The sequence below is a fragment of the Quercus robur genome, chromosome 7 (assembly GCF_932294415.1).
Source record: "Quercus robur chromosome 7, dhQueRobu3.1, whole genome shotgun sequence".
Lineage (NCBI taxonomy): Eukaryota > Viridiplantae > Streptophyta > Magnoliopsida > Fagales > Fagaceae > Quercus > Quercus robur.
Window position 1 is genome coordinate 43,627,823 of NC_065540.1, and position 18,056 is coordinate 43,645,878.

The 18,056-nt window shown below is 38.1% G+C and overlaps 3 protein-coding genes and 1 pseudogene across 3 annotated transcripts; all 4 read left to right on the forward strand.

Annotated features, from left to right (window-relative positions):
* Positions 1-2,123: 2,123 nt before the first annotated feature.
* On the forward strand, positions 2,124-7,230 carry LOC126693553 (serine/threonine-protein phosphatase 7 long form homolog). Its single transcript, XM_050389540.1, has 4 exons — positions 2,124-2,274; positions 2,358-3,115; positions 3,288-3,375; positions 7,109-7,230. Exons 1-2 carry the CDS (start codon positions 2,161-2,163, stop codon positions 3,033-3,035), a joined length of 792 nt encoding a protein of 263 aa, XP_050245497.1. The 5' UTR covers positions 2,124-2,160; the 3' UTR covers positions 3,036-3,115; positions 3,288-3,375; positions 7,109-7,230.
* Positions 4,492-4,602, forward strand: LOC126693824 (U6 spliceosomal RNA; annotated as a pseudogene).
* A 254-nt stretch (positions 7,231-7,484) lies between the features above and the next one.
* Positions 7,485-9,889, forward strand: LOC126693554 (uncharacterized). Its single transcript, XM_050389541.1, has 3 exons — positions 7,485-7,505; positions 8,652-9,336; positions 9,437-9,889. Exons 1-3 carry the CDS (start codon positions 7,503-7,505, stop codon positions 9,484-9,486), a joined length of 738 nt encoding a protein of 245 aa, XP_050245498.1. The 5' UTR covers positions 7,485-7,502; the 3' UTR covers positions 9,487-9,889.
* A 4,820-nt stretch (positions 9,890-14,709) lies between these two features.
* On the forward strand, positions 14,710-17,190 carry LOC126691458 (uncharacterized). The gene has a single exon (XM_050386503.1). It carries the CDS (start codon positions 14,710-14,712, stop codon positions 17,188-17,190), a length of 2,481 nt encoding a protein of 826 aa, XP_050242460.1.
* The last annotated feature ends 866 nt before the right edge of the window (positions 17,191-18,056 follow it).

Consider the following 18,056-nt stretch of genomic DNA (forward strand, 5'->3'; position numbering starts at 1 on the left):
CGCATTTAAAAATATTAAAAATGGGTCTCACGGTACTATTTACACATTTAAAAATTATTTTGCTATAGTGTTTTCAGTTTTCAATTTCAGCAAAAATAAGTTCAATCCAAACGGACCCATGGTTTCATTTTTATTATTGAATTTGGTTGACTTGAAATTTCATAGAAAAGATAATCTCAACTTTTCATTAGTCCAAATGTTGAATTGGTTTAACTCTTCCACCAACATCTACTTTCATACCCAAAGATAAAAAGTTACCCACTTCAAATTGGATTTGGGCTACCTTCAAATGACACAATAAGTGTATAAAAATAAAAATGACACACAATAAGCTTTTTTTTTTTTTTTTTTCCTTTTTTGAGGGAGACTATTATTGGATTAGAGTTAAACGAAAATTAGAGAGGAAATTATGCTATTTATATTGACAGAATATAATTGTTGGAAAATACGATTGTTAGAAATATATGGCTGTTTAAAAAATATGACCATTCGAAAGAAAAAAAAAAAACCAATAAAGGCTTAAATATAATAGAGAGAGAATGGAAAATCTGTTGTATTTGAAGAGTAGGCAACTCAAATTGAAAAATATAACACCTTGAATCCTTCAAGCCCCAAAAGATCAACCATTTGGGCTTGAGAAACAAGGTGTTAGAAATAGAATTGGAGGAATGTTCTACTTGTTGATAGGACACGTCACAAGCCTTCTGCGCAGGAGAAACACCTTCCAAGCAAGGGCACAGCATATTAGAAATGGGAAGCCCCTTTCCCATTAAGCCCAGCCTTTTGGGGTTGATGGGTTCAATATATTACAAAAGGTGGGCTTTTAGGTAAACTTTAGGTGAGAGTTGGCCTAACCCATTTGGTATGGACACAAAGATACAAGTCTCCAATTACAGAAACTTCCATTAACATAAAAAGAAGATAACCCGACCAATGGCCTACTAGTTCAAGACTGCTATTAAAAACCTTACAGTCTTTTACTACTGGGTTTAGAAATTTAATTCATTTTCTTTGATTTACAGTTTATTTAACTTTATAAGATTTCATTTGAAATTTTCTCAATGATATTATGCTGATTTCAGTTAACTAATTGCATAATTCCAATGTTTTTTTTTTAAAAATTATTTAAAGTCTACTATTGTACTTCAATTTTGTTTTTCACTAGTTCAAGTTTAAGAGGATGGTTTTACTGGATTTGGATCTGTGCAGTTGTACCTTTTACCATGAGAGAGAAAAGTTTAAAATGTAAAAATTTAAAAAGCTAAAAAAAATTGTTAATCTGAAGATTAGGAGAAAATGGGCAAATACCCTTTTTTGGGAAATTAAACATTCGTTTGCCCTCTTTCTGAAACTAAATAGGGAATTGCCCCTCTTTTGTAACTCGACAATAGAGAAATCGAGTTTTATGAATAACTCGATATTTGTATAGTCGAGTTAGTCTGACCCTTCGAATTTTTCCCAATAAAAAAATGTTTGTGTAGACGGTCATAACTCGGGAAACTGGAAATCGAGTTATTTTCAGCGGTTTGAATCAATAGGACCCTAACGTCTCACAACGCTATTCAGTCACTCGCTCTCCCTGTACACTCTCTTTCCCTCGCTCTCTGCCATCATTCTCTCTCCACACTCTGTCTCTCTCGCTCTGCGATCAGGCTTCCCCACTCTTCCTCGAGTCTCCATCAGTCGTCGTTGGTTCCCGCCGCCGTTGATTACAGGTACGGTCCTCTCCCTCTGAAATATTTTCTGATGTTGGTTAATGTTAGGTTGCGTTTTGTGTGGGATTTTGATTATTTTGTTGAAACTTAAGGAAGTAGTAAATTTACTAATGAAGATGAGAATTTTGTTGTCTTTTATATGCTGCAATGATGATTTTCTCATTAATGAGTTTAAATGTGCTTGGGGTTTTGATGAGGGGTTTTGGCAAATCGAGTGGTGTTATAACTTATATTTTCATAAATAGTTAATTAATAATTATCCGAAGCTTTAAGAAGTGATTTAAATAGTTCTGAAATAATTTTTTTTATGGCAAGTTCTTATTTATTTAAGAAGTGATGTTGAAAATCTTGTGCTCAAAATATAATGTCTTACTGAATCTATGCTTTTATTTTATATTAAATGTGGTTTACTTGTTAGAAAATTGCTAACAATGTATTTGCTGCCATGTCAGATATGCAGGCACTAGATAGAGTGCGGCCTGGACCCGATGTGGATACCCAGTTGGCCCAGCAGCCGAATCATCGGTCAAGTCCACTTTGGAGGTGCGCCGCTGACGAGGTATGTAGTAGTATTATTAATACATGTTTGTTTTATAATTACCTCATGTTTAATCTCCTAACACAATACTCGTCCATGTGCAGGAGGCGCCTGGCATGATAAAGGTTCGACGCCGTAAATGTGTATTGCCACAGGGTGGGTTAGATCCACGTATCATGCAACACATAGATGCAACAGGGTTGACTGGTTTATTCAAGGTTCCTGATATGGAGGTCGACCACGCCTTGATCACGGCGTTGGTTGAGCGGTGGCGTCCGGAGACGCACACGTTCCACTTACCCCATGGAGAAATGGGTATCACCTTGCAAGATATGGAGGTGATGCTGGGGCTTCCGGTGGATGGGTTGCCTGTCACTGGGAAGACAGACTACAAATGGAGTGAGCTGTGCGAACAGTTGTTGGGCCATAAACCTCCACCCCCGATACCAAACTCAAACAAGTCTACCCTTGCTGGGGCGAGGATAAGATACACCTGGCTTGATGCACAGTTTGCCGATCCCTTAGTTGTGGACGCTGCTGACGAAGTCGTGCAGCAACATGCCCGCTACCACCTACTTGTACGGATGGGGGCCCTCTTGTTCATGGACAGGTCTGCGGACCGGGTCTCACTGCTGCCTCTGCAGTTGCTCAACCCAGTCAGCAATGCGAGACGGTATAGCTGGGGTAGTGCAGCATTGGCCTGGCTGTATAGGCAACTTTGTGGTGCATCGAAGAAGGATGCGATGCAGATTGGAGGAGCACTCTTGTTGGTGCAGCTATGAGCCTATTCAAGGTTCCCACAATTATGCCCTGTTGTGAGGCCGCCTCTACCGCCAGTGCACTCAGGGCCCCTTGCCATTAGGTACGTTCATTGAGTTCTCGTTATTTGTCTCTTTCATATAATTAAAAATATGCCAAACTAACAAACGAAAGAAACTTATCAATGCTTAGTATATGGATGTGAAATATAAAAGCAAAGTTTGTTAAATGTAAGGTTCAGTAATGAGCATTTGTCGACACCTCATGTTTGGTAGGTGGAGCGGGCCAAAATGCACCGCAGAGCATGCCACACACGTCCTTGCTGCGTACCGGGCGTCACTGGCTACAGTACGGGCCGAGCAGGTATTCGGTTAATTTAGTTTGAATTCTTATGACCACGTTTCCCTCAATTCTTATGACTACGGGCCGAGCACGTTTCCCTCAAATGCACCGCACATGCTTTTATTTTCGTTTCCCTCAATTTTTATTTTATTTTGAATTCTTGGATTGTTGTAGGAATGAGTTGATTTCATAATACCATCCAATCATTTTGTTTGATACTTGGATTTCCATCCCATCATTTAACTCAATTGGAATGTCCATCGTGAAGTACTTCACATTAGAACTTCCATTTGTAGCACCTGCATGAATACTTGCTCGTCCTTACATAAAGTAAAACAAAAGTAAAAAATTCTTGAATGTTAAATCAAAGGGTTTTTTCCAAATTGGGTTGGATTGAAGGGTTTTTTCCAATGCAACCCAACTCACATGACTTAGGTTAAGTTGGGTTAAATCAATGGGTTATATATAAATTTAGTCATATATATATAAAGTAGAATTTGGCTATATTCTTCATTATGTACGGAAACGTTTGTGATTTACACCGAAAAAAAAAAAAAAACACAGAATAAATTGTCCCTTTTCCAAGATGTTTGAAGCATGTGCAACATGCGCAAAAGATTGAGCATGAAGTCTTGGTTTAGTGCAAGACAGTGAGTTCAAACTTGTGTTGCAACCAAAAAACAAAAACTCCACCAATTGTTATAAATGTCATTAAGCTGATGCAATGAAGAGAAGACGCACATATTGGATTATGTAATTGGTTATAATTCAATGAGAAATGAATTTACCTAATAGTATACCAAAGATAATCAGATTTGTCTTTGGTTGTATTTGTGTGCTCAAGTAATTCATTTGATTTTAATGATGCATCTTCGAAACTGACGATGACATCTTTAAATTCTTTCCAGCTACTAACTGAATCAAAAGTTTGTGTTCATTTTCTGATTATGTCATTATACACCGTTTCAACCTATTTAACATGAGAAAATAGAACTTTTAGCCTGCTATGAAAATGAACTAAAAAATTTCAAAACAATATTTCTTAAGACTTTATATAAGGCGAATGATTGTAAACGCAGAAGATATCAATTAAATTCTAAACAACAAATTTCCTACTATAAACTTGACAAATATGGGTCTTTTCAGAACAAGGGAATCAAGGCATATTAGAATACAAATGATATTTTCAAAACGCATGGCCCCTGCGCAAGGATGACACGCATAAATCGAGAAATGGTCCAAATTTTTTTCTTTCCCTAATCCTTGCGTGAATTCTGCTTCACTGTCTTCTTCGTTGTTTTTGCACTTTCTGCTTCTTTACATGCGTTTTGGAGTCTTGCTCAACAGGTTAGCCCAGACTTGTACTCATAATTCTTTTAGAGAGAGTTTGAATCTTTGATAGTTGTTATACTTCAATATTAAAGCTTTAAAATAGAAATTTTTTTTAGAACTGTTGAAGCTTATTAATATTTCACACCTTCTGGATTCGCTATAGTTTTGGTGGTTGACTTAGATATTACCACAATTATATTCCAGATTTTCGTTGAATTAAATTTGCTGAGTTAGAGCTTCTCTTCACTGTTGTAATATAGTTGGCTGTTAAATCTCATAAAATGATAAAATTCTTTAAATTTAGAACGTTGGGAAAGCTGCAAATGTTAAACTACGAAAATTTTATCTAATTATTGTGTAATCATGACATGAGAGCAAAAATATAACCCCAATTTGCATTTTTGGCCTAAGTACAGAAACAGAGGGAAAGATGACATTATTGATCATTGGCCCGTAAAACACATGATCACTTCTCTGGCTTTCATTGAAATTTGAAATTAAGCAAACTAAAGGATGGAGTTACTCTGCCTTGAATGTCATAGAGTGACCATAGGCTAAGCCATTGCCATAGCTTGTCCTTGTCCAATGCTGGATGGTTGTCATTGCTTGGGTCCACACTGTGAAATTTCCAAAATACAAAGCCATTAGTGCCCCCCCCCCCCCCCACTAGGAACTCGAGAGTCCAGGGTATAGGTTAAACCCTTTGTGAGATTTGGGGTTGTTTAGGATGCCAGAGTGAGCACCGAAGATAGTCTCAATTGTTGCTTTGCCTTCAAAAACTTACTAATGTTTGGAGTTTATGCATTTCACTACCCCTGTGACAGAACATAGCAATATTTAGTATTAAGTGACCATCTAAGGTTAATATAAACTTTTATGTTATCTAAACATCCGTTTGGGATGTTCTAGTTGATGGTGTTTTCATAGGTAGTCAATGTGAATCTAAGCTCTTTACAATTCATTGGTGCCACTGGTGCTGCAGGTGGTTTTAATGTGTGAGCTCCATTTGGGCATAGATATAAGTTTCATAGGTACGATCGAACTCTCTTGGCTAGAAGTTTCATATGTACAATTGCACCAGATTACTATCACGCTCTACTTTAGTCGGTTGTTTTTGCATATAGTCTCAATATATGCTACAAATTTGATTAAACAAATAAAATTTAAGCTTGTACGGTTTGTAATTAAGCTTGTGAAATCACTTGTAATTAATTAATAAAATGTTATGAGCTTAAAACCATAGTTATTGCTCTGCCTAATAAGTAAACAATTTAGTATTTCTTCTTCTAACATAGGGGTATCCAGGATTACAAACATTGTTATTGTGATGCAAAAAACATTGTTACATTGTACGTTATAAATTACCTTTGCTGAATTGAAGGTTATATTTTTACAGTCTAGTAGAATACTGTTTGACTTCGATTTACGTATTCAAGTGGTCTATTTTGAATATGCACAGCCTCGATTGTCTTCTTGGAAAACAATGGCCTAAGTTTAAAGAAACAAATAATTGTTAATCAGTGATATATGAGAAAACATAAAGACGCTTGACACATTACCTCTTGTTGTTGACCTAAATGAAAAGTTAGTTCGTGCTCCTTGCACCAAAGTTGGAGAGCACAATTTAATTGCAGCATGCAACTCCTTAAGTTGTCCCCACTTTAGCTGCCTTAATAGTCCTAAAATTATTAAAAGCTATGGATTATTAACGAGTACTTTATTCATATAATTTTAGAAGCGTGCAAAATATGCTGCTCACCATATTCTTCAAGAGGAATGTAATTTTAGACATTGACATGATTAGTTTGAGATAACTAAAAGGCTTACGTAATTTCCAACACTAAAATTTATAAGAAATATATATTTACATAGAAATATAATAACAGTATTTGATGAGGATTATACCATGTAATAATTTACATAGCTTCCATTTCTTGCAATATAAAGTGGTACTTGAAATGCAATGTTTTCAGTAGACCTTATAATAGTCATTTTGTTCTCATTCATTGAAACATTGTTAATGACTAATGCAATTAATGTAGCACAATATTTCTATTACGATAAAAAGATTTTGCGAAATCATCAACTTGGATTCATCTTACAGCCATAAGGATGCTCTAGTACCCTTCTCTAAGTTTGGTTCAGATTGAAAACCCTAGTATTTGATGGTGTCAGTTAGCTTTGAACCCTGTCCAGCATATGAACATGGGGCTGAAAATGGTGGACATGAACAAGGACCATGCATCTTTTAATATTTTTTGCAGGTCAATTTTGTGGTTCTTTTAGTTTCTGCCCAATAATCCCTGAAGATTTTGTGTACGACTAGAAGCAAGAAATTCCATGCTTTGCATATTACATATCACAAACATAATGTTAAATTAGTATGATGTCTCACTATCACAAAAATAATCTACTTATGCAGATTGTATGGGAGCCGTACACACATACGCTAGGCTCCCTACCTGCGTATTGCACTGCTGGGCAGCATATTTGGAGGGCCGAGGTGCCGTTGATATTCTTTTGGATAGTGGAGTGGCATCATCCTGAGCGAGTCCTCCGTCAGTTTGGGATGAAGCAACCAGTTCCAAGTGTCGTGGATACGTCGACTACCCTTCACAAGATATCCCTTCAGGGTAAATGGGAGAAGAACTGGGAGGTAGAACATGATCCCTTTATTCGGCAATGGGCCAACCGAGTGAATGTAGTTCGCGGGTCCGATCTCCTAGACGATGATGATACGTATCTCGTTGAGTACATGATGTGGTACAATCGCCACACAAGGCGGTACATAACCAGAGTCTGCGTATTGGGAACTCATGGTGAGGCAACAATTCCTATTTTATGGATGAAACCATTGTTGGATTAAATATCCTCAGTAGCTTTATCATGTATGCAAAAGTCCACAATAATTATCGTTGTTACATCTCTATAAGTTTCTCTGTCATTTTGTTTTAAAGTCAAAAAATACTGCATGACATGTCATTATGTTTTAAAGTCAAAATACTGCATGATTTAAGTTGTTCATAACAAACTGAATTTGTCTTGATCCAATTTGTTTGCATGAGGAATGGTTAATGGGCAATGACTAATGATGACCACACCTTTGTTCATATAATTACATTCAACTTTTAAAAAGGGTAGGTTGGGTTGGGTTTTATTGTATTTTATTTTATTTTTTGTTTATTTTTTTTTTGTTTTTGGTTGGCTTGTACTTTAAAATGGACGGTGCAACTCTGTGTAGTAGTGATAAATTCACATTTCATGATAGTTTAGATAGCCTTTCCTCCAGGACTGATTAATGTATTACATATTCCTTGATAGATATTACCTCTAGGATTGGGAAGTCCCTTACTAAACTGTTGGTAGAATGCAATTCCCAACAGCTTAAAGGTCATTTAAAATCTTGCAAGTATGCAGCAAGGAGATGTGCATTTATACTAGATTCAAGTATGATATATGTTCTAAGTTTTTGGTACTTCCCTTAATTGAAACTTGAAGCTTGCGTTTGATATTTTCAATTCATTTGATTTGGGCGTGTACGTTAGGAAATAATAACTTCAAAATATGTGTCCTGATTGCAATGTGATATTAATGGAGTTGTAAATCTGGTGAAGCCTAGATACAGAAGTGAAATCCTGATATTTTCACTTATGCTAAGATTGAACTTATGTACAACCAACTATACGTGTTTTTTAGAAGTATTATCTCAATGTTTAGATTGCATAGCGATAAACATAACAGGAAACTGAAAATTCCTGAGTGTTGGGTTGGAACTATAAATTTTTGCACAGGGGGGGCCAACCCCTATTTTTATACACTGTCTTTTTAAAGATGCTTCATAATTATAAGTAATATAAGGATTTCATTAGCTATGTTTGCTACTTTTTCTTTTGATTTTGGAACAGATTTATCCAAGTTTTGCATCATACTTGCGTTCTTGCTTTTATGACGCCCTTGTTTTGTAGGTTCGGACGATGATTAGGTCTATACAGAGGTGCGATGAAGGTTCTGACATGCACACTGACCTTACATTTACACTAGAGCTTGTGGAGGAGCTAGGCCGACTTAAATTGGCGAATGCGCTTGCAGAAGCAGTTGACATTGATACACAGGCCCCAGTTCATGGCGGGCAACGTGGTGGGTCTCGTGGGGGTGGACATCGTGGAGGTGGTCAAGTTGGTCGCAGCCGTACGACCGAGTCGGCTCCCATCTACGAGGAAGGGAATGAGGAGGGTGTAGAAGAGGCATGGCTTGGCACTGATTGGGTACTGTCTGATGACGACGGCAGGACACCGCGATGCACGCCTGGCGATGGTGCTGGGCCATCCCATAGTGTCGATCATCAGGGCACTGTTCCAGCCCACACTACATCCCATGGTGCTAGCACGGACTTTGAGGGCCCTTCTCGTATGTCGCCCTCAGTTTTCAGTGGATCTGCCCATGATGGTGGATGCATATTTGTCCCCACACCAGGCATGCCCACCCCACCTCTAGTGCATGTGGACCCCACCATGTCAGCTCCATCTCAAACTGCCCACGGAGAGGCTGTACAGATTGAGCAGATACCGGCTGAGGACATTGAGCCGGTGGAGGCTTTGCGGAGATCGCGACGCCCGCGTGCGCATGCTCCCGATTGCGGGACCGGTGATGGTATGTACTTCGTCTACACTTCCCATCTTCTTGAGCTACTTGTACTGTGCATTTGATTGATTATGTTAATTTAATTATGTTGTTGTGTCTGATGAAACAGGTAAGATTAGACCTGTCAGGGCATATGGGCGGAAACGAAAAGATCATTAAATGCCTTAGTGTATGCTTATACTTCCTGCCTATAGGTGACTGCATAGTTACGTTTCACTTTTCTTCTAAAGTCGTATTTTTTTTTTTAGACCTAACTGCAATGGTGGACACGAAAAGGCCATTGAGCTGGATTGTCCTTGTGTGCTTATTCTTCATGTGTATAGGTGACTGGAATAAGCATGCAAAATGTTCTACTAATTGGGGAGAATCTTGGTGGCTGTGCATCTATTTCTGGATCATTGCTTGGGGAGAATACTGGCTGTCAATGTGTTTGTTGTCAAGAAATTGATATTTTGGAGAAAACCCATAAGGCGTATTGTATTTATTGATGTATTAGGAAGTTTTTCTGCACTTGGAGTTTTGATTGCAATTTGACAAATGTCTGGATTGGTATTCATTTGAAGCCAAACTTTCTTGTGTTTTTGTATGTTGTTAGCTACAGTAAAGTGGGTTGTAAGAGAGTAATTTGTTTTTTTATTTTTGTTATTTTTGTGAGAAACAAATGTGTGGTATTGTTGATAAGCAAGAAGAAGTAATTTGATACTTTCTGTAAAAGAGTTTGATGACGAAGTTTATGCGGATCAATGGCAGAACCAACTCCTTTGTAGCAAATCATTTATCTGAGTCTCTACAATGCTTGGCTAGGTATGTGTCTCTCTCCTAATTTTCTGATTCGCCTTCCCTACAATTCCTAGATTGGTACATCCTCCTTCCCATTTTCTTATTTTTAATCTCCTTTAAATCCCCTCCTCTCTAGAATGATTAGATCTGTGTACATTTGATTACAAGTTCGTTAGTAGGAACTTTGGAGAATAGAATTTATATTTTTTTCTAGCATTGTTCTAGAGCAGCTCACAATATAACTTACCCAAAGCTGAAAACGGCAAAAATCTTAGTTATGTGTGCATGTTTTGTTCCTTTCGCTTCTTGGGGTTTGTAATTGTTAGTTATCATTGTATATATTACCTTTTCATTTTGGTAGCAAATTGGGAACCCAATGAGAAACATTTAATTGATTATTGATTTTTTCATCAATTAGCCTTCTTATTTTATGATTTTCAGTATATATATATATATGTTGTGTGTGTCATTGGCCAATGAATCAAATCTTGTCCATCATTTGCTTTAATGAAATGATGGAGGCATTAATGAAAAATTTGCATACTGTTTGAATGTTACTTTTATTGTTTGTGTATTGCCGTTTTTTGGGTTTGAATTATTATCTATGCTTACAAAGGTATATGCATTTTTCTCAATAATTTTCGGTTAGTATCTAATGTCTCCTTCACCACAGCACATTAAGACGTTGGAGAAGTGGCCAACCTTCAGAATCCTGGGAGGCTCATAAGGCAGCAATCCAAGCACTCATAAAGCTGCCTTCAGGCGAGCTTGTTACAGGTATAATATGATTCAGTAGATGACTGTTCTGCTAGATATTGTTTTAGATTTTGTTGGTAGTTGGAACTGGTTACATCAGATTGGAATGCATAGATCCAACTATGTCTTTCACTATGAACTTATGGGGTTCATTTTTATGCTACCACGATTTTAGGTTCAAGTGATACAACTTTAAAACTTTGGAGAGGAAGCAAATGTACACATACTTTTGTTGGGCATACAGGTATTTTTTCCATTTATTTGCCTTCATTGTGCTTTATATATATATATATATATATATATATATCCTTATATGCAATGTGTTGAAATCATGTGGGAATGAAAATAATTGTAGATTTTGCAAACTAACGATGCTGTAAAATTTTCTTCTTACATGTCTGTTTGGTGATCATCAAACATATTTTCTTTGAGCTTCCTATAAGTTAGAAGTGGAAGAAGCATTTAATAAGACTTCTGATCTATAAGTTGGCATTAATTGACCAAACTGTTGACATGGGTAATCCTCATATATTTAGTGCTTTACATGGTTTGATTGCTAAAAAATTTAGACATGATGATACCTCTTTGTCTCCTGTGGAGTATTTAGTGGGAAAGGAATGCTTGCACTTTTGACGGAAGTGAGATTGATTCTTGATTTGAAGTTGCTCTTTCGGACTTTATCTAAGCGGACTAATGCTTTGGCATTCATTACCAATCTGACTGGTTTTGTATTTATCTTCACATGATTGAGAGTTGTGTTATTTGCTTCAAACTTGGCTTTATAATATGGCTTTATATATCATTGATAAAACAGATCAAATATAGCAAGACCACTCTCATAGAGATGAACCTGTTTTGTCCAGTGGAGCTAGCTAGAGGGAAGATATAGTAATGTATCTATTGAAACCTGTAGTATTCCATGTAATGTTCACTTTTTACGTAACTTTTAAATTTTAAGTGTTCATTTTTTTTCTAATTCAGAATAATATTACAAGGTACATCATAATTTTAGGGTTTTATTTACTGTGTTTGGGATTCAAGAACCTTTATATAGCTGTGTTATTTGTTTTTTTAGTTGGTTGGTGTCAATTTTTATTCATGGTCATTTTGTTCTGGACTTTCTATATTGTGGCTATTAAAATTTTCAGAATTGACTTGAAGAATTTAGATAATTTTCTAATGTTGGACGATTTATCATGTATGAATAATTCCAATCCTATCTTTTTTAAACTTTGAATTTTCTTTGATTGGTATGGATTGCAGTGAATCCTCCAACGAGGAGGATTTCCAAATCGTTCATGTAGAGGTTATGCAATTCATTGTTGTTTTTTACGTCATGTACATTCGTTAATCGTGGCTCATTGTGTATAGGCTGATGTAGTATTTTGTAACTACACAATAATGGACTGCAGTGAATCAAATAGACGGGGTACGACCAAAGCTGACTGAATAGGATCAAATAGAGTAAATAGAATGTAGTACACCGATTTTCCTAGAAACCACAGTGGACCGAATAAGACCAAAGTAGATATAATGGACCGAATAAGACCAAAGTAGTCCAAAAACAAAAATAATAAGGTTATTTTTCCATATATACATATCTGCCAGTGAAACAATTGGAAAACGATGACACTTCTACTTAAAGCACACATGACAACAGATGGTACTTGGAAGTATACATATCTTACTAAATACTACAACAAGAAGTCGTACTTTTGCATTCATGCATCCGTACGTTGTCTCGTGGGTGCATCAACTTCATCATCCCCCACAACATGAGCCACCACTTCATTCAACATGTTTGCACTCAACGTTGCGATCCTCCTTGCGTGGTCACGCTCCTCAATGGCAACTTCCAACTGATACCTTAACAAAGTGTGCCTAATGTCTCCACTGCCATAGTTGGTTCCTTCGCTTTGAGAAGTGCTAGGTGGAGTTAAGGTTGATATGTTTGGAGTTTCCCACGATGTAGACGCACCACCATGCACGCCCATACCATTACCATGCAAATACTCCATGTATGCAGCTTCGGCTTCCCTTCGATCTTTATATGATTTGTGATTGGCGTTTGGGAATTTATGAACTTGTCTACTCGCATCTAGCCAACTGTCGTATATGCCTGGAACACGACCGTTAAACACAACATAGGTTCGTCCCATCCTACTCTACAAAAACGCAATGGTGGGAACTCTTTGCACTAGAATGTGGTTGCACCTTCTAACGTGTGAAGTGAGCTTTTGTAGAGGAAATGGGGCTAAAACTCGATTCTATAGAAATCGAGTTATAGCATGCGGAGTTACATGTAACTCGACTTCTAATTAACCGAGTTTCTGAAATGCCGTCATTTCAATACGTCTTGTCAACAGTAACTCGATTTATGTGGTATCGAGTTTTATATAAAATTGATTTCCTTAATATCGAGTCATGTTGTCCCCCTCCCCACATTTCAGAATCCATGCACGTGTCTGGCTCTATCTGTGTTGAAAACCTTCACTGTCTGGTCTCTGAAAAAGAAAGCCTATGAGGTGAACAAAGTTTGCTAACTCTTCTGCCATTTTCCTTGTCATTATTGCATCCTCACCAGGCGTGCTGTTGCTGTGGTCCCCTTCTTCTTTGTTCTGGCACATCTTCCCTGACAGGTATATATTCACTTACATAACTACTTATAATTTGGATTGCTTTCTACAACTGTCTTATTCTGACATTATGTGTGTGTATATATATACATAAATGTATGTATGTATAGATATATGTATATATAGACAAACGTACTTACCCATATCATAAGATGTATATGTGGCATTCCCAAATATATGTGTATATATATACACACACATACACACACACACACACACACACACATATATATATATACATGTATGTATGTATGTATATGCAAATATATGTAAATATAAACAAAGCTACCTACCCATATATGATCACATGTATATATATATATACACACACACACATGTATAGGTATGTTTACATATAATGTATGTGCTTAGGGCACCAATTTTTTGAAACATTTTTGTTAGGAATTGCAAAAACTGTTAGTGCATTGAAAATCCTGGAAAAAATTGTCCAAGAAACGATTAATTATTGTGTGCTCTTATGACTTATGTGAGAATAATCTTATATGTGTGTGTGTGTGTGTGATAGTGACATTGTATACATATTGTTCCTAAATATGTCGAGTTTTATATAGTAATGTATATAATAATTATTTTTGAGAATTCTTTTGGGAAATATGTATATAATCATTCTAAATAAACATATATATAAACAAACATTGTACGGTGAATTCATATGATGACATATGCATTCATTCATACATATTAACAATGATGTGTAATGTATACTGAGGTTTAAATTGTATGGCTCTTTCAGTTCTGAAAGTCTTTACTGTGTGGGTTCTGAAAAAGAAAGCCTGCGAGGTGAACAAGTTTTGCTGACCATGTTTGCATTTTCCTACTCCATATTGCATCCTTACCAAGCGATATTACAAACACCCTGATTCTTTGTTGTGGCATGTCTCCCCTAAAAGGCCAATGTTTGTGTCCAAACGAATCAAGTGTGTACACCTATAATTAGGATAGCATCATAGTGCATCTGTAAAAGATTAATTACTGTTGCATTAACATAACCCCCTATCTTCTGCATGATAACCACAATTAATTGTCCTTATCCAGGTCTGGCATGGGTCGTCACTGCTTCTACGTTTACTATGATGGGGAACAGTATTTCCATGACTTGCATGGGCTGTCCTATAAAGGCGAGTCAGTGAAGTAGAAGTTCATTGAGTTGAAATGAGGAACACACTTGAGAAAAATGCACCGGAAGATAATGGAAGCTCTACGGTTGGACAAGGAGTCACATAAGATATCCATTGTGTACCGTGCCCCCCAGATACTTGTGAGTACTCAGGTTGTCTACAACTCAAATCTGTTGGGTTGCGATGCTGACGTGGACATGATGTGGGCAGTGATTAAGCGGACCCCCCAGTTCATAGCGTCCGACTTGTATGTAACTGTTGAGGCTGTTGGGTTCCATGGTAGTGCAAGTTCACAGCATGCCAGTGGGGTGGAAGAGCCACACTCATTGTCGGTTGACGTGCATCCTCCCTTTGCCTATACCACGCCTTTCCCCTACAATAATCAACCATGTAGTGCGGTTGATCATTTGGACAACACCGAAGTGGTGGGCGCTACCAATACACATGATGTGGGAGGGTCTACTCACACATATGAGCATGTCCAAGCTGATATGGACGGGGGAATTGATATTGATGCCAGCCGAGATGTGTATGAAGAGTTCATTGATACTGATGGACCAGTGGACGACGCGGAGGTCTTAGATGTACCACTGATCGAAAATAACGAGAAGGATTGCCTTACAACAGTTCCTATCCCAGAATGGTTCACATCAAACACATGGGACAATATTAATGACCCATCACCTGCATTGGGTACAGGACATCTTACAAGTTGGCATAAAGATGACCACCCAGCAAGGGGGATGCTATTCAAGAATAAAGCCTCTGTTCAATATGTGTTGACCCTCTACTCTGTGGAGCATAATAAGCAATACAAGGTCATCAAGTCTGACACCAATAGGCTGGTAGTGCGGTGTAAGAATGAGGCATGTCTGTGGTCAATTCGGGCCAATTGCAGCAAGAAGCACGGGATGTGGGTTATCAGTACATGTAAGGGTCCCCATAGTTGCTCATCCCTCCAGCTACCAACTGATGGGCGGATGATGGATTCAAAGTTCATCTCCATTGCACTTGAGAAGTATGTACGGGAAGACCTAACCCGAAAGGTAAGGGACTTGCGTAGTATGTTGCATGCAAGGCATGGGCATGATGTAACTATGTACAAGGTTTGGGAAGCCAAACAGAAGGCAGTTGCACGTATTTACGGGGATTTTGACGAGTCGTACGCAGAATTGCCACGATTTCTAGCTGCATTGTCTGATGCAGATCCGGATACTGTGACCACATTAAAGTGTGACCCCAATGTCCCGGGGACTTGTATATTCAACTCCGCGTTTTGGGCTTTCGGTCCGTGTATTAAAGGGTTTAGGCATTGCAGGCCGGTGATAAGCATAGATGCAACACACCTTTATGGCAAGTACAAAGGAAAGCTGTTGATAGCAATGGCAACAGATGGTAACAACGAGGTTTATCCACTCGCATTTGCCGTTGTCGAAAGCGAGAGCACGGAGACATGGGGATGGTTCTTGGCATGCCTGTTGACCTATGTTACAGACCGCACCAATTTGTGTATAATATCCGACAGGCATCGTGGGATACAATCATGCTTCGATGACACCACTAGGGGCTACTTGCAACCGCCCTTAACCCATCACCGGTATTGCCTCTGCCATTTAGTAAGCAATGTTAACACTAACTTCAATAGTGTGCCGTTGAAGAACTTGGTATGGAACGCAGCAACTGCGAATCAAGTTAGGAAGTTTGAGAACACCATGGATTGCATCAAGAATGTCAACCCGGCTGCGTACGACTATCTTAAGGAGGTAAATCAAGAAAAGTGGACACTTGTACATGACCATGGGCACCGATATGGGGCAATGACAACCAACCTGTCAGAGTGCTTCAATGGGGTACTTAAGGGCGCACGTAGCTTGCCCATAACTGCAATGGTGAAGTTTACATTTTACAAGGTGAACTCATACTTTGACGAACGTCGAAACAAAACCCTAGAGAAGTTGGAAGAGGGGCAAGTGTGGTGCAAATATGCCTATGACAAGTTCGAGGAAAATCAAGAGAAGGCGAAGCTCCATATTGTTAGAAGGATGAGTGCGCAACAACGGTTATATACAGTGGAGACACAGTCTTCACTGTTGAACACTGGCGGGGGAGATCACACCCATAGGGTTTCCCTCATAGACATGACATGCACGTGCGGCAAATGGGAAGCAAACAAGATCCCTTGTTCCCACTTGATAGCAGTTTGTGCCAAACACAACCATGATGCCACTGAGTATATGGATCATTTCTACCGCCTTGAAGAACGGTATCACAGCTATGAGCCTATATTCCAACCACTAAAAGATAGGTTAGAATGGCCGGAGCCAGCAGAAAGGAGAACCGTGATGCCAAACCAGCGGTTGATCCGTGAAAAAGGTCGGCCCAAGTCCACGAGAATCCGCAATGAGATGGATGACGAGGATAGGGAGTTGCCAACCTCATTGTGGATTGAGAATGGACCAAAGTTGAAGTGTGGGTTATGTCGCCAAGAGGGTCATAACCGTCGTACATGTCCAACTCGAAATGTGGCTTCAACAAGCCATGGTGCTATGTAGCAGGTAACAATTACAAATCATAGTAACAAGGGGGTATCATAAGTTATTCTTCTTTACATGTTTAGATATTACATTATATGAGTTATAATTAAGATGTGGGCAGTAATTTGTAGTATTCTTTCAATCTTATTGTTTGTGGTGTACATATTCTAGTATTCATGAGGTCTCTATTTCCCTAACTGTATATGTTTTGCTGTAGATTTGTAATTGTTGCCAAGGTGTAACTGTAGATGCTCCTCATTTAAGCAGGCAAGCTTGAATGCTCTTCTATATTTGTCAATTCAATTTATTAATTACCATGGGTTGTATACTAATTTCTGTGTTGGCTACTCCTCAGAAAGGAGGCAACTTCTGAAAAGAACAAAAAGAAGGTGTCACTCAAATGCTATGACTCCATGTTTGCCTAAAACCATTGTTGGCGGATGCTGTCCAAGTTTCAACTTACAATTGTGAAGAATGTTTAAAATGCAGAAATGGAACTTTTTATTTTTGTACATCAACTGATTTAAATGCATAGAGGCTCTTTACTTACAAATAAGCTTGTATATATGGATGATTTTTTTATTCGCGTAATGCAAATGGGGGAATGTTACTGATGGATGTGGTTGGTTATGATTTGTATGGATGACTTGTTGTTCACAACATGGTTGTCAGCAGGTCCACTTTTACTATGAATAAGCACGATACTGAATGGGTGTGAACAGTGCAAGTCGCAAGCAAAACTACAAGTAGAAAGGTTATACTAAATGAAACTCGATTTTCCAGCTAACGAGTTACGTTGCAGTCCATTTTCAATCCCCTTCGACTGTATCCATTCTCAATTGTCAAGTATCTGGGTTACTCGATTTCTCTATATCCGAGTTACG